Source organism: Oncorhynchus clarkii, chromosome 11, assembly GCF_045791955.1.
Source record: "Oncorhynchus clarkii lewisi isolate Uvic-CL-2024 chromosome 11, UVic_Ocla_1.0, whole genome shotgun sequence".
NCBI lineage: Eukaryota > Metazoa > Chordata > Actinopteri > Salmoniformes > Salmonidae > Oncorhynchus > Oncorhynchus clarkii.
The window spans coordinates 27292831-27308981 of record NC_092157.1 but is presented as its reverse complement, the minus strand read 5'-3'; the positions used below and the strand labels follow the sequence as shown (position 1 = coordinate 27308981).

The 16151-nt window shown below is 42.1% G+C and overlaps 1 protein-coding gene across 1 annotated transcript; it reads left to right on the top strand.

Annotated features, from left to right (window-relative positions):
- The first annotated feature begins 380 nt into the window (after nucleotides 1–380).
- LOC139420694 (mitogen-activated protein kinase kinase kinase 8-like) lies at nucleotides 381–12478 on the top strand. The gene is made up of 8 exons (XM_071170916.1): nucleotides 381–516; nucleotides 967–1349; nucleotides 2522–2695; nucleotides 3444–3705; nucleotides 7176–7282; nucleotides 8542–8694; nucleotides 10026–10269; nucleotides 10479–12478. Exons 2-8 carry the CDS (start codon nucleotides 993–995, stop codon nucleotides 10607–10609), a joined length of 1428 nt encoding a protein of 475 aa, XP_071027017.1. The 5' UTR covers nucleotides 381–516; nucleotides 967–992; the 3' UTR covers nucleotides 10610–12478.
- The last annotated feature ends 3673 nt before the right edge of the window (nucleotides 12479–16151 follow it).

Below are 16151 nucleotides of genomic sequence, written 5' to 3'. Positions count from 1 at the left end.
AAAGTGATCAATTGATTGAAATGAGTGTATGGTATGGGCCCTCAGTTATGTAACCTGCAAATAGTCTCACGATGACACTTTTTTTTAATCATGCTGTCACTATATAGTCAGTTCTCTCATATACAACAGGGCACATTGCGAAATATTTGTATCGAAGCACAGGCAGAATTGTTGGAGTAGTGAAAATACCGCACTATCCCATGGCATCTGATGAATCCGTTTGCCTACAGAAATCAAATATTAGGGGGAAATCCAAGACTATGAAAATAACAACGAAACTACAGAGGAATACACTAAAGTTGCAAGACACCACTTTCGGCTTATGTTTTTATTTACACAATACCACCTAAACACAGAGACTGATAAGGACTTCCTCTTGTACTTCCTAGCTCGTGAGTGGGAATTACAGTCCGTAGGTTCTTTAGTGCGCGTTAGAGTTGACAGCAGTCGGACGCAAGAATGGAGTAGCGTATTCGGAGGGGATCCTACCCTACGTTATTTATTACAAAGAATCAGGTAAGCACATCGTTATTACGCTATTTCAAACAAATAATGGTCCGTTTATATTTGCTATGTTAGTGACTTTAGTTATGTTGAGTGTTCAGTGTTGCAGTGTTGGGAGGGCAATTGGTTGACGTAGTCTACACTCGAGTACATTCTTCTTTCACTTAGCGATAACCTACAGCAGGGTAGGTCCGCGAGTGATTTTATTAGCCACCCAAGTTTTCTAAAAAAACACGAGCAAGTAATCTACAAGTGGTTTTAATTTAAGAAATCTGTTCAAAAGTATTCCCACGCATAATAGAGAGGTATATGATTGTATACAAGGTTTGAAATATTTTAGTCAGATATTATATCTGTTTGGGCTTCTTGCGGTCAATTTGCAATCTATAAATTATATGTCATTATTTTCCAGCCCATATTGGAATTTCAGTTTCCTAATGAATCATCACCGTTCCATTTCAGAACTCAGCAGAAGCTAGAATATCAAAATGGATTACAAATATGCCAATGCTGGAATAGAACTCCTGCTGGCTCACATGAACATAGAGGATATCATTGGCGCTGTTGAGAATCTCTATCACACCGAGGAGGAAGAGGCTGGGGCATTGTGTGAAGAAGGTCTCTCTCAGGAGGAGATGGATGAGAACGAGGAGACTGTGGATGATTCGGGGGACGAAGTGACAGGGGTGACGGGAGGGACCCAGGGCACACAGCAGGGGAACGGTGGTGGTATGGTCCGGTACGGGACGGTGTCGGACTTGCTCTCCTTCGTCAACCTGATCTCTAACATGCCACCAGAATCACTGCAGCACCAGCCTGAAGAGATGGGTGTGTTACTGAACAAGGTGAGACTTCAGGACATTAGTGGTGTTTTTGTATGTTTTTGTATCTTCCCCCACAAAGGTCTCATTAGATACTTTTGGTAATGTGGTGTACAGTATGTGGACATCACAATCCAAAATGTTGGAACATTGCTGCGGGGACGGGCTTCCTTTCAGCCGCAAGAGCATTAATGAGGTTGGGCGCTGGTGTTGGGCGATTAGGTCTGTCTTGCAGTCGGCGTTCCAATTCATCCCAAAGGTGTTCAATGGGGTTGAGGTCAGGGCTCTGTGCAGGCCAGTCAAGTTCTTCCACACCGATCTCAACAAACCATTTCTGTATTGACATTCGCTTTGTGCACGGGGGCATTGTCATGTTGAAACAGGAAAAGGCCATCACCAAACTATTGCCACAAAGTTGGAAGCACAGAATCGTCTAAAGAATGTCATTGTATGCTGTAGCATTAAGATTACCCTTCACTGGAACTAAGGGGCCTAGCCCGAACAATGAAAAACAACCCCAAACCATTATTCCTCATCCACCAAACTTTACAGTTGGAACTATACATTTGGGCAGATATCGTTCTCCTGGCATCCGCCAAACCCAGATTAACTCGGCAGTCCCGTTCTGTGAGCTTGTGTGGCCTATTCCCATTCTGTGAGCTTGTGTAGCTGAGCAGTTGTTGCTCCTAGATGTTTCCACTTCACAACAACGGCACTCACAGTTGAGCGGGGCAGATCTAGCAGGGGAGAAATTTGATGAACTGGCTTATTGGAAAGGGGGCATCCTATGATGGTGCAACGTTGAAAGTCTCTGAGCTCTTCAGTAAGGCCCTTCTACTGCCAATGTTTGTCTATTGAGATTGTGTGGCTGTGTGCTAGATTTTATACACCTGTCAGCAATGGGTGTAGCTGAAATAGCCGAATCCACTAATGTGAAGGGGTGTCCACATACTTTTGTATATACAGTGTATCAAAGTTTATTTGTCATATGCAAAGGACAATGAAATCTTAGAAGTGGCATTGTGTGTATAAGTGTGGTTGAAACTGTCTGTCCCTTCGTCTGTTAGTCAATCAGTCCGTCTGTTTGTCTGCGTGTATGTATGTGGTCAAGTATAGACCATCTGTCTGTAGGGTTATTTAAAGCCTTTACTGGTTCAGCAGCACCTTTCACACTGCATTTCACTACTTCTGTGCAGAAACACATGGTGCTGAAGAAGGGACGCTATCGCATCGATTTGGATGTACTTCTGTTTCCATGGATGTGGACCTACAAGACTCCAGGTTCCGGCGGCCATGTTCCAAAGGGCTCATTTGGGAAAGTCCACTTGGCCCAGGATACCGTTACCAGGAAGCGAATGGCATGTAAACGGGTGAGTCAATGAGTCCGCGTGCAGGAATGTCTGGCATGTTTGCAGAGTGGATTTCTCGAAACTGCCGCTGGCCGATCTATGTGCCAAGATTGATTTCTGGCAGGAAGTTTTGTTTTCAAAGCAATAGAAACTAATTTGTTAGGCCAATATAAAAGCAGAATGTCACATGTGAAGTCAGTCAGGTCTTTGCACCCAAAAACTTTGAAAGCTGCAACAGAACATCTAGAAAGAGGAACACTCTGTACTGTAGAAAGAGAAAAATATTTATCTGCGACATCTCAAAAGCCAGTATTGCAGACAGATAGAAACTGAAAGTGTTTGTCTGGTTACCCCACAGGAAACCCCCCACGCTAGTCTATCGCAGGGCCTAACCCCCAATCTATCTCCTTAGTGCTGAGTGTCAAGCAGAGATGCATCAGGTCCCATTTTTACAGTCTTTGGTATGACCCGGCCAAGGTTTGAACTCCCAACTTTCCAATCTGAGGCAGGCACTCTAATCACAATGGTACTTCACCTGGGGTAGAAGAGGATATGGCTTTTATATTATTTCCGCCCACAAATAGTTACACACGATGGGAGTGGCTTCCTGGTCTGGCAATTCCATAGTCAGTGGAATGTTTACATACTAAAGACTGTGTAGATACTTTGCATAATAGACATATTTTACTGTACATGTCTAAATCTCTTTTTAAATATAATGTCTATAGGATGTTCTTTAATGCCTTAATGGTTCTATTCATGCTACTAGATCCCCATGGAGCATTTCAAACCAGCCGATGTGGAGATCCAGGCCCGGTTCCGCCACGAGAACATTGCAGAGCTCTACGGTGCTCTGCTCTGGGACCAGAACATCCATCTGTTCATGGAGGCCGGTGAGGGAGGCTCAGTTCTGGAGAAACTGGACAGCTGTGGACCCATGAGGGAGTTTGAGATCATCTGGGTCACCCAGCAGGTCCTCAGGGGCCTGGAGTATCTGCACTCTCACAATGTCATCCACCACGACATCAAACGTGAGTGGAACATGCCCAAAACAAATGTAAAAAAAATGCACATTAGTACTCAATTAGTAAGCATTAGAGTTAGAGCAAGTTATAGGCCTATAGCCTCTGCTTTTACCACGGTTTAGAAACTCAGTTTTTCTCAAATTCTAGCCCCAAACACATCAAAAATGGAACCCAGGTTCCCATGTACACTAGTAGTATATGTGTTACCTCCACTGGGCCCAAGCTGGTTAAATCTATGTTGTTTCAACATAATTTGTCAGTATATTATGACATGGAATCTACGTGGAAAATACATTGAATTAAAAAAAAAAAAGTTGTTTTGAGGGTAACATTTCATCCACAGGATTATGCCATCACGGTAACCAATTTTCAACAGAGACAAACCTTGTATAAGATATGTTGAATTTGTACCTTTGAAACAACGTCAGATCTTCAACGTAATATCCACTAGAAGAAAAAAAACGTAGGCTGGGCTGCACCTCCTACTGGAGAGTCGATCTATCTACAGCAGTTTTTATTTCTGTCTCCCATCCAGGGTTTTAACCAAGCCCAGCTTAGCTTTGATATTTGTCACTGACTATTGCCAATGTGCTATCGTGAGAATTGTTGTGGAGAAATCTACACTTAATAGATTCACTGGCACTATCAAATGAATTCCAAACATTAGGTTCAACAGAGCAAATGAAATGTAACCATACTTTATGAATCATATATCCTCAATGATGCTATTTAGGCCTATATAGCATTTGAGCAGTCATAAACAGATATTGTTTAAATTCAGCCCTTGTAGGCCTAGGATTTCAAATGGAACATACAGTTAATAATATATGTTGGATTCATGTCTCCATCTCAACCAAAAATGGAAGTTAAAGAATATAAAGTTTGATTTGATTTAGTCCTATTCTTTCACCTAGATTTTTGGTCAAAATGGAGACGTGAATCCGACATTGTCAATTATTAATTTGTAGACAAACTGGAATTAAAGCAAGACTCACTGGCAAAGATGGAGCGATCTCCTTCAAAAGTTTATATTTGGTTGCGTTAACAACCAAACACAATTCAATATCACTTTTGCAATACAGTAAATAGCCTATTAACTGTCGACAAATTAACAAATGACATGTTGGATTCACATCTCCAGCTCAACCAAAAATAAAAGTTAAAGAATAGGATTAAGCCAGTGGATCAGAGGGAACTATCCAAGCAGTAGAATTGTGCTTGATTGCATTGTCAACCAAACACAATTCAATATTGCTTTTGTAAGAGACTTAACTTTAGGCTATTTACTATCTTACAAACTAATGTAACATTCAACTTTAAAATGAGTAACGCATCCATGACCACATTTTGAAGTTACTGTAACAAATGTATTTTTATATAATCGTGGAAAGCGTGCATGTTCAGGGTTGAAGGTCTTTGGAAATCGAAACAATTGCTATAAAAATCTTCACAGATTCTCAAACGGCATTGATCACTTGCACCATGTACTTTAATGTAATTTCAACTAACTGCATTCCAGTTCATTTGGTTGTGCTATTAGATGAAGCAGTGATGACACATTAAGTTGTTGTAAAAACAAAACATCTGACATTGTAGTCCCATTTGAACTTTGGTGTGCTTTTAAATGGCTGAAAGTGCAGTTTTAGGTGACAACCAAACCAAAAACCAGACAGTGATTTTCTATTGGAATTTGGTTGTGCTTTTAGATGGTTGAAAGCATGGTGATAACATATTGGGAAAATAGGTTGAAATCTCATTGATCAACGTATGTAACCAATACTGCCCAATGCTCCACATTGAAATGACATGGTGTGCCCAGTGGGTTGTTACTGTCACTATCCACTTTATGTCAAATGTAACCAAGATAGGACTTTAGAGTAAACTGCACCTTGAACCAACGGCTTCATAGGAAACTCAACCACAGACAACTAAAGAAACCACCTTGTAAGAAGGCAGGATGAAGCTGTGGTGTTGCTGACGGTGTTCAGGTCAGACAGGTAGCTAACGGGTTTTTTATAGGGGTTGTCCCAAATGGCACCCTAACCCCTATTTAGTGCACTACCTTTAACCTGGTCAAAAGTAGTGCACTATATAGGGAATAGGGAGCCATTTGGGGCAACACCCAGTATCTGATTAACTAGCTACTGAAGTTGCTGAAACACAGGATTTTAGAGCGAGATAGATTAGATAGCAAGGCTAGGGCTGCAGGCAGGTGGCAGTGAGCTAACAGTGGAGTAGCGCAGCGCTGTCCGTCGCACGTGACGCTTGAGCTAAAGTCAATCACAACACAGCATTCAAAGCTCTGTGGCGCTACAGCTAACATCAGTCAAAACTGTGTTGATAAATGCATTTTTATTTAACCTTAATTTAACCATGAAAAGACCTTTGAGGTTAGAAACCCCTTTTTTTGAGGGGGACCTGGCGAAAGGTCAGCAGGAAGTAGTCCGCGTGTACATGCGACACGAGCACAATACTGTAAATTAAAAACAATTACAATGGTCAGCAGCAGAGCTTTAAACTCAGCGAGCGATACCCTCTCCTCCAGTAAATGTATTGTATTAACGTTAACTTTATAATGTTGGGTGTTCCCTAGTAAAAGTTATACTATCTATAGAGGTTAATGTATTGCAATGAACTTTAAACAAAGACCTGTGGACCAGTCTTTTATCGTTCAGTCAGTCAATCAGGGCTTGGCTAAAGACTAAATGCACTATATGTAGCATCTGGAAATTCCAGTCAGACCCTCCCTCCTTCCCTGCAGCAGGATTGACTGTAGGGCTTCTTAGAAGAAACCAGTGAGTTATTACTTTCTGACGTTTCACTGTGGTCTTGTGCTCTTCCTGTCCTCCAGTCAAAGGTTGCTTCCCAAATGGTGCCCTATTCCCTATGAAGTACCCTATGTAGTGCCCATAGGACTTTGGTCAACAGTAGTGCACTATATCGGGAATAGGGTGCTATTTGGGACAAACAAAATATGTAATGTTACCTCAGTGAGGTAAGGGATCAGGGGGGCAAGGAGGGAGAGGAGGTTTGGGAAAAGCCTGCTTATTCATTATAACTGTCAAATTCTGTGCCAAAACCCTGAAAGATGTTTGTTTGACTTCAGTAATGACTTTTAAACGCTTTAGTTCCCTTTTTCTTTAAGCTCAGTCAAAAGCCATTCAGAGACTCAACATGCCTCTGTGTGAACTTTAACTTTACATCAGTGCAAATTTTGATACTTCTCGCTTCCTTAAATGTACATACAGTTCCTATCACACATACTGTATGTCAAGAGCAATTTCAGCAAATGATAGAAGAAATGTGGACCTTGTGACAAACAATTAACAGAGTAGCATGTTAGCACACACTATATTAGGCTCTGATGGAGATTATACTGTATCTTGCAACACATGTTCTTTAGCTTTGACATGGCTGAACTGCACAGCTTTTCTGGTGAATCTCACTCACCCTCTCTCCCCCCTTTCTCTATTCAGCCAGCAACATTGTTCTGATGTCAGACAAAGCGGTGCTGGTGGACTTTGGCCTGACGGTGCAGATGACAGAGGAGTTGTACACCCCTAGGGACCTGCGCGGCACAGAGGTAAGTGACTCTGCTCTTTTCAACACCCTCCGGTCTATGACATAACGACAAAAGACACTCTCAAGCCTATGACATAACAAAAGACACTCTTAGGCTTATGACATAACAACAAAAGACACTCTCAAGCCTATGACATAACAACAAAAGACACTCTCAGGCCTACGATATGACATACAGGGTTAGGGTCAATTCATTTTCAATTCAGTCAATTCATTTTTTTGGGGGGGGGGGGGGGGGGGGGGGATTTCAGTTTACTTCCTGGTGACCTATGACATGACAACAACAAGAACAACTTCTTACTTTGTGTGAAGTTCAATAGGTGTGTTTACTAGAAGGGAAAGCGGCAGTTTTTCCGTTGAAGATTGAGATCAAGCGATGCCTCAGGGCATTCTGAAAATTATTTAGTTAGTAGACGTGTCAGTGTTTGTCTCACAGTGTCCCATAGCAAATGAAATGGTGCAGGGGAATCACATCAAACACGAAGAGATAATGTATAGGTTTATAGGTGGACTATAGGTTTTGTGAGCAATGCATAGGCTACAGAGTTGTCTCAAATTGACATTGTTTATCAGTAATAATACAGTAGGTTGAAAGCCTTTGAACACTAGCATTTTCAGATTCCAATTTACATCCTTATTCAGTTGGGAAAATCTTGGAGGAGGCATTCACTCTGTTCTTTCTCACGACCCTCACTCTGCTCATCGTCCTCTTCCTAATCCTCTCCTCAACCCTCTCCTCCCCTCTGTGGTGACCTATACCCCTGATGGCTGAGTGGGAAAGTCCCAGGGCAGAGAGACTGACACCCAGCATTAATAACAGGGAGGGAGATAGCTAGCCAACAGAGTGGAGCTGCTGAGACTAGGCTGACATTAGCTAACATGGGGGAAGGCTGGAAATTCCAGTTGAGAGATGGACTCTGGTCTGATGTTTACTGTTTCACATTTCACAGACCGTACATAGTGCAGTTCCGAGCCTAACACCAGCCCAGCTGCTCTTAGGGTTCCTGTATTAATACATAGTCATAGGGACACTTTATTATTCATGTTATAACTGTTATGATTATGATTATCACTGGCAACATGACTACATTTTTTTAAACATTTTTTTACATTTGATGAAGAAAAATATGGGGTACTGTCCAAACACTCATTTTCTTCTTCAACAATTGACATTATGCCATTGACCCTTTGAGTAACCATTGACCCTTTGAGTAACCATTGACCCTTTGGGTAACTGTGCTCTTGTGTTTTCTTCCTCAGATGTATATGAGCCCGGAGGTGGTTCTGTGTCGAGGACACAACACCAAGACGGATATCTACAGTCTGGGAACCACCATTATCCACATGCAAACTGGCAGCCCGCCCTGGGTCAGGAGATACCCACGCAGGTCCTACCCATCCTACCTCTACATAGTAAGTGCTACTCTCCCTATCTCCCTCTCTACCCATCCTACCTCTACATAGTAAGCATCTCCTGAAAGTAAAAAAACAACAACTATTAGATGATTTATGCACTTCCAATAAATGCACAAATGTATAAAGTAGTGTGGCAGAGGTTGTTTCTGCATAGTCATTCCACTAAATAATGGGACAATGGAAAGTGGATGGATGAAGTGTATAGATAAGTGAATGGTGAACATACAGGCCTTCCTCTTGCTACACTGACAGGGCTGAAGGAGGGGAAACCCCCACTTGTAGTCAGTCTTTGAAGCAGACAGATGTTTTCATCACCCAGTTTAGATTTCCACGGCATAGGCCTAGATTCTTGCAAGATCATTTCTCAAACATCATGTGATCCCTTAACGTGACTGCCTGCATCCCAAATGGCACCCTATTCCCTGTATGGAGCACTACTTCTGACCAGAGCCTTAGGGGCCCTGGTCAATAGTAGTGCACTATGTTGGGAATAAGTTACCATTTGGGATGCTGCATCTGTCTCTGGCACATTGTCAGCATACTCCTTCAGGCTCAGTACAATAGTTCTGTTTAGCTTTTAACAGTGTTTTTCATGATCACATTCCTGATTTGATTCTTTTTTTGGATTGGCTGCAGTTCCCGAACCTGACTTTCTGTCGCTAAAAATACTGAGATTTCTGCTTATGCGGCATCCAATAGCCTAAGTCCTTTCAGCTGCTGCTCAGTGTGCAGTCACTCCACGCTGCCGCCTGTACACAAAACAGTTGGAACAAATGTAGTTATTTGTCTGTTGTAATATTAGGCTATTGCAAACATAAGCATGGCACAAGCAGGTTGTTTAGCTATTCGATCTTATTCCAGGATTCAAGATTTCGGGAAAACCAGGGAATTTATTGAAAGCTCAAGGAATTTTGCAACCCTACTTGTACATGAAACTTGTTTTACACTCGGGGAGTTGTGCCCAGAGATAGCATGAGTTGCAGGATAGCTTTTATTCTTACCTAGCCATCACCATGACTAAAAAGACAAGGAATGCTTATAGTGATGGTGGCTAGGTCTCGCCTAACCTGACATCGCATTCTCACATTCCATAGAAGACTCATATGTGAAACTGTTGCATCAGACCTAGTTGGGTTGTTTTCTTTAAAAAGAGCAGTGTTGGGTTGTCGATGCTGGGTTATTGAGACCGGAAGATTGGATGCACAGTTTTGTTGTTTTTAACCCAGCATTTTTTTTAGAGTGTAGAACTATAAGAATAGCTGTGAAACCCTAATTATTTATATGGTAGGATGGCTTTACTCCAATTCTAATTCCATGGCTCCCCTCAGATCCACAAGCAGGCCCCTCCCCTGGAGGACATAGCAGAGGACTGCAGTGGTGCCATGAGGTCCTTCCTGGAGCGAGCCCTGGAGAGGAACCCTGCCCAGCGCAGCTCTGCAGCCGAGCTCCTGAGGAACGAGGCCATCAACCCTCCCAGGGAGGAGCAGCCACGCTGCTGGAGCCTGGACTCAGCCCTGGTGGAGGCTTCCCACCCTCTGAGGCAGCACAGCCAGCAGCCTGACACCACACAGGGTAGGGACTTATATATCTTCCTGTTCTCTATTATCGTACTTCCCTAAAATATACTTTGTTCCTCATATTCCCTACAGAGGTAGGCAGGGACTTAAAATGTTAACTGTGCTGTGGTAAAATGCCTACGCACACTTCCTCAAGCGACACATACACACTAACATCTGTATGAAACTTGTTACCAATAACAATACAATTCCCTTTTTTTGCAGAATCGTCTCTGTACTCTGAGCCTGAGGACTCTGCCCACCTGAGGAGGAAGGGATCACTGTACATCGACCTGGGGGCAATGACTGGGTACTATAATCTAGTAAGAGGCCCCCCTGCTACAGAGTATGGCTAACCCTGAGCGTAACCCAAAGACACATTTAGTAAGACCTCTGACAGAATTTGGTCTGGTAAAGCTATAACTGTAACCTTTAACCTTAGCCTGGTACTAAGGTAATGACTTTATTATCCCCATGGGGACATTTTGGTATGGGTGAACTGATAGGTCAGAGACTCTCAGGAAGTTGAGTTTGGAACTCATGAAGACTCAATGGTGAATGTGTGTCTGATATGTTTTGAAAGAGTCAGCAGAAGGACAGAGGGTTGGGTAGAGCAGGTGAAATGGACGCTGTAGCTATCTTAGTTTGCCATCTCTCAACAGTGCTGAGCCTCATTGGTTGAAAGAGATGTGTTACTCAGTAACTCTGGGTTTCATTGGTCAACAGTGGAATAAGCGACATCTTGTGATGTGCTCTGTAGATACATGATATATTAGCATGTTTTACAAGTTTGTTTCTTGCTCTCTTAAAAATAAAGGTGCAAGTTGGAACCAAATGACATTCTCGAGAGCGATGCCATAGGGGAACCATGTTAGGGTCTTTGAAGAAGCATAAATGGGATGGTTCTTTGAACAACCATACCAAAATCCAAAACCGGTGTAGGGTTTTAAGCCTTATTTGCATATTTCCCAGGGTGCCTTTCGAGTGAATATTAGAGTTGAAAGTACTACCCATGACTGTTTGCTAGTGATAAAGACATGCTTGTTGCATTCACTAATTTTCAGTTCTGTGGCTTCACCAAGAGAAATCCTAAGTGAATATGTTGTCATTAAAATCAAATTATTTAAAACGAAACATATTTCATAAGGCCTTTTTTGAGTGCCTAGTTGCAGCCTGAAACTCATAGTTTTACAGGCCACAATATGCTGGCTTTATAAGTGATGTGTAATTCCTATTGGAATCCAGCCAGACTGCAGATATTCAATGTTTGACATTTTATTCACCCACAACCTGCCTTCAAAATGACTGCCAGGGTTGGGGAGACTAAGATACTCATATCTTAAACATCTAAACTGGAACAACCATTTCAGCAACGGGTGCAACAAGTCCAAGTAACAGATTGGATTTGTTTATAAAAATGTATGTTATTTATATTTGAGTAGCATAGGATTTATGAATCAATCAATGTGCATGCAAAAACAATGTAAAAAAAATATACCTGCACTAGGGCCTGCTGGGAAATATGATAATGATGGGTGTGGTTTTGGTTCAACTCTGGTTATTAACACCAACAATGGGGTTCTTTTACACTACTGAGTGTTCATTTACCTCTACAGTGTTAATTTAACATGAATCAACACTAGAAATGTTACACTGAAAAATCAACACTAGTTAACACTGGCCAATTTACTGTCTGCTATGAAAGGGACACATCTGCAGGCTTCAACACAATTCAAAAACCTTTTAGAATTCCGAAGAATCATCACGTTAAGAACCCCACATTTAACTCAAAGGTTCTTTATCGAAAAAGAGTTCCCCAAGGAACCTTCAGAGTTTAGGAAGAACCATTTAAAAACCTTTTTATTTTTTTTTCAGCGTAAAGAAATGTCTGCATGTGTCTTATGATTGAGACATTCTGTGTGTCAATATGATTTCTGACAATGTATTTGCGGTTTGTACAAACCATATTGTCTGAATGAACTTTTTGTTTGTTCCTGTGGAATCTGAATATTATATTTTGAGTACTTGCCATGCAAGTTACACTGTGTAGTACATGTGTAATCAATGATCTTTTACATGTATTTTACCTATTGGATTTGTGGTTTTCTAATGAGATAAATGTCTATAGGATTTTGTAAATTGACTTCAGTCTCTTTGTCTCAATATGAAGTTGAATTACTGAATAACATGTAATATAATTCATCTGAATAAAATGAAAAAGTCAACACCTGTGTTTTTGTCATGTTAATGGTTGAATAACTAGATCAAATGGAAGGGGGACATCATATTGAAGGTAAAGCCATCTGTTTCTATGGTGAGTGAGTGGGAGGTTTTCATTTTTGGTCAGCTTCCACTCTGTGTGATCATGTCACAGCGCAGGCAGTCAGCTCATACACACAAACACCTGTAGTTACTAGTTCCTACTCTGAAATGTTTTTGAAGAATTGCAAATTGTTATTATAAAGTTTGCATACTATATACATTACAACTCTTCCTTCAACTACTATGTGAGTGGGCTCCATCCAACATGCTCAAATGTTTCTGTTACACAACTACAGTATCCGTCTCTGTGTTTTCTGGTACTTTGTGTATGAAGAACAGTTCCTTGATAGCATCGAAGATCAATTTCCTTATCAGGAAGCATGTTGCTCCAATCTCGCTGATGTCATGGTAACAGTGTGTGGGCAGGACCGGTGACAGGGCGAGGGCGGGTATCAACTAGGTATTCCCTGACCTCAGCTAACTATGACTAACACTGACATGTCATGACCATATATGGCTGTATGAGTGGCTGAGATGCAGAGAAACCTGCTACTGTAAATTCTGTGTTATTCACTAATAGATCTGAGGCAAACCCCTCTGATGATCACCATCCCCCACACAGCGAGTATCCCAAATGGCACCATATTCCCTACATAGTGAGCCCAATGGGCTCTGGTAAAAAGTAGTGCACTATATAGGGGATAGGGTGCTATTTGGGATGCAGTCAGTGTGAAAGGGAAATGCACGCAAAGATAATATGATAAATAGCTCACACCAACGTTCGCCCTGAGGTGGAATCTCTGAGAGAGAATGAAAGAGAGAGAACAAACAGACCCCACATAATAGCCCCAGTATAGAACACAATTTGACCCAACCAAATTAGGAGAAAACAAAAAGATAATTACACATTAAACACATTAGAAAGAATTAACAAAAAAAATAGTAAACTAGAATGCTATTTGGCCCTAAATAGAGAGTACACAGTGGCAGAAGATCTGACCACATTGACTGACCCAAACTTAAGGAAAGCTTTGACTATGTACAGTGAGCATAGCCTTGCTATTGAGAAAGGCCGACCGTAGGCAGGCCTGGCTCTCAAGAGAAGACAGGCTATGTGCACACTGCCCACAAAATGAGGTAGAAACTGAGCTGCACTTCCTAACCTCCTGCCAAATGTATAACCATATTAGAGACACAAATTTCCCTCAGATTACATAGATACACAAAGAACTCAAAAACAAATCCAATTTTGATAAACTCCCATATCTATTGGGTGAAATACCACAGTGTGCCATCACAGCAGGAAGATTTGCGACTTGTTGCCACAAGGCAACCTTTTGTACTTTCACTATTTGCACATAACATGACATTTGTAATGTCTTCATTCTTTTGGAAATTTTGTGTGTAATGTTTACTGTACATTATTATTGTTTATAATCTAGTTCACTTGCTTTATATCTTTCCCATGCCAATAAAGCCCTTAAATTGAAATTGAGAAATAGAGACCATAGCTGGTTTCTCATTATGAAGCTATGGTCAACTCATTATTGACACTGAGTCAGTCTTTGATCTTATCAGCGATGAGCGTTGCAGGGGAATCCACTGAAGCCATTTTATGTCGCTGTTTATCAATGAGCCCCCAAGGGAGAGTATGAGGTAAATCCGGTGATGTACACTGAGTATACAAAACATTAAGGACACCTGCCCTCTTCATGAAAGACTGCTGTGTTGACCATATCAATGCCAAACCGACAGTCATGTGTCATGACAGCAGTAAAATTCCGCTGAGTGACCATTGAGTCACGGTAATCTCCTCTTATGCACTCTGGACATGAGTTGGTAGTACCCAAATACTTAAATATAATTCAGATCTCTACTGGCCTGGTACTACTGGCCTAGGGCTCTATTGTCCCTCTAACACTCTGACATCAATGCAATTGAAAATCACACCAAACACTTATCCTGAAAACAGTATGTGCTTTTAAAACTCACCTCATTGTGATTGATCGATTTGACAGGTTGAAACTAAGTGGACAACATGGTCTTTGTGGATGTTCTTTACACAATGAAATGGATAGCGCTTTCTAAGGTAATGATTCATTCAAAACACCCATATGCATAGGCCTATAAAGTACTGAATTAAAATAGTACTGAAAAAAAATTCAGGACCCTGTCTTTGAAAGATAATTAGTAAAAATCCAAATAACTTCACAGATCTTCATTGTAAAGGTTTTAGACACTAACAGCTTACAGATGGTAGGCAATTAAGGTCACAGTTATGTAAACGTAGGACACTAAAGAGGCCTTTCTACGGACTCTGAAAAACACCAAAAGAAAGATGCCCAGGGTCCCTGCTGATCTGCGCGAAAGTGCCTTAGGCATGCTGCAAGGAGGCATGAGGACTGCAGATGTGGCCAGGGCATTAAATTGCAATGTCCGTTCTGTGAGACGCCTAAGACAGCACTACAGGGAGACAGGACGGACAGCTGATCGTCCTCGCAGTGGCAGACCACGTGTAGCAACACCTGCACAGGATCGGTACATCCGAAAATCACACCTGCGGGACAGGTACAGGATGGCAACAACAACTGCCCGAGTTACACCAGGAACACACAATCCCTCCATCAGTGCTCAGACTGTCCGCAATAGGCTGAGAGAGGCAGGACTGAGGGCTTGTAGGCCTGTTGTAAGGCAGGTCCTCACCAGACATCACTGGCAACAAAGTCGCCTATGAGCACAAACCCACCGTCGCTGGACCAGACAGGACTGGCAAAAATTGCTCTTCACTGACGAGTCATGGTTTTGTCTAACCAGGGGTGATGGTCAGATTTGCGTTTATCGCCGAAGGAATGAGCGTTACACCGAGGCCTGTACTCTGGAGCGGGATCGATTTGGACGTGGAGGGTCCGTCATGGTCTGGGGCAGTGTGTCACAGCATCATCGGACTGAGCTTGTTGTCATTGCAGGAAATCTCAACGCTGTGTGTTACAGGGAAGACATCCTCCTCCCTCATGTGGTACCCTTCCTGCAAGCTCATCCTGACATGACCCTCCAGCATGACAATGCCACCAGCCATACTGCTCGTTCTGTGCGTGATTTCCTGCAAGACAGGAAAGTCTGTGTTCTGCCATGGCCAGCGAAGAGGCCGGATCTCAATCCCATTGAGCATGTCTGGGACCTGCTGGATCAGAGGGTGAGGGCTAGGGCCATTCCCCCCCAAAAATGTGAGGGAACTTGCAGGTGCCTTGGTAGAAGAGTGGGGTAACATCTCACAGGAGGAACTGGCAAATCTGGTGCAGTCCATGAGGAGGAGATGCACTGCAGTACTTAATGCAGCTGGTGAGCACACCAGATACTGACTGTTACTTTTGATTTGACCCCCCCCTTTGTTCAGGGACACATTATTCAATGTGGAACTTGTTCAGTTTATGTCTCAGTTGTTGATTCTTGTTATGTTCATACAAATATTTACATATGTTAATGTTTGCTGAAAATAAACGCAGTTGACAGTGAGAGGACGTTTCTTTTTTTGGCTGAGTTTACAATACTTAGCCTACCGCATATTACGCACAGGACAAAATGATGAAAAAAGATTTAAGATGTCTTTGGAATATAATTGGTCTAGCCTATAGTCCA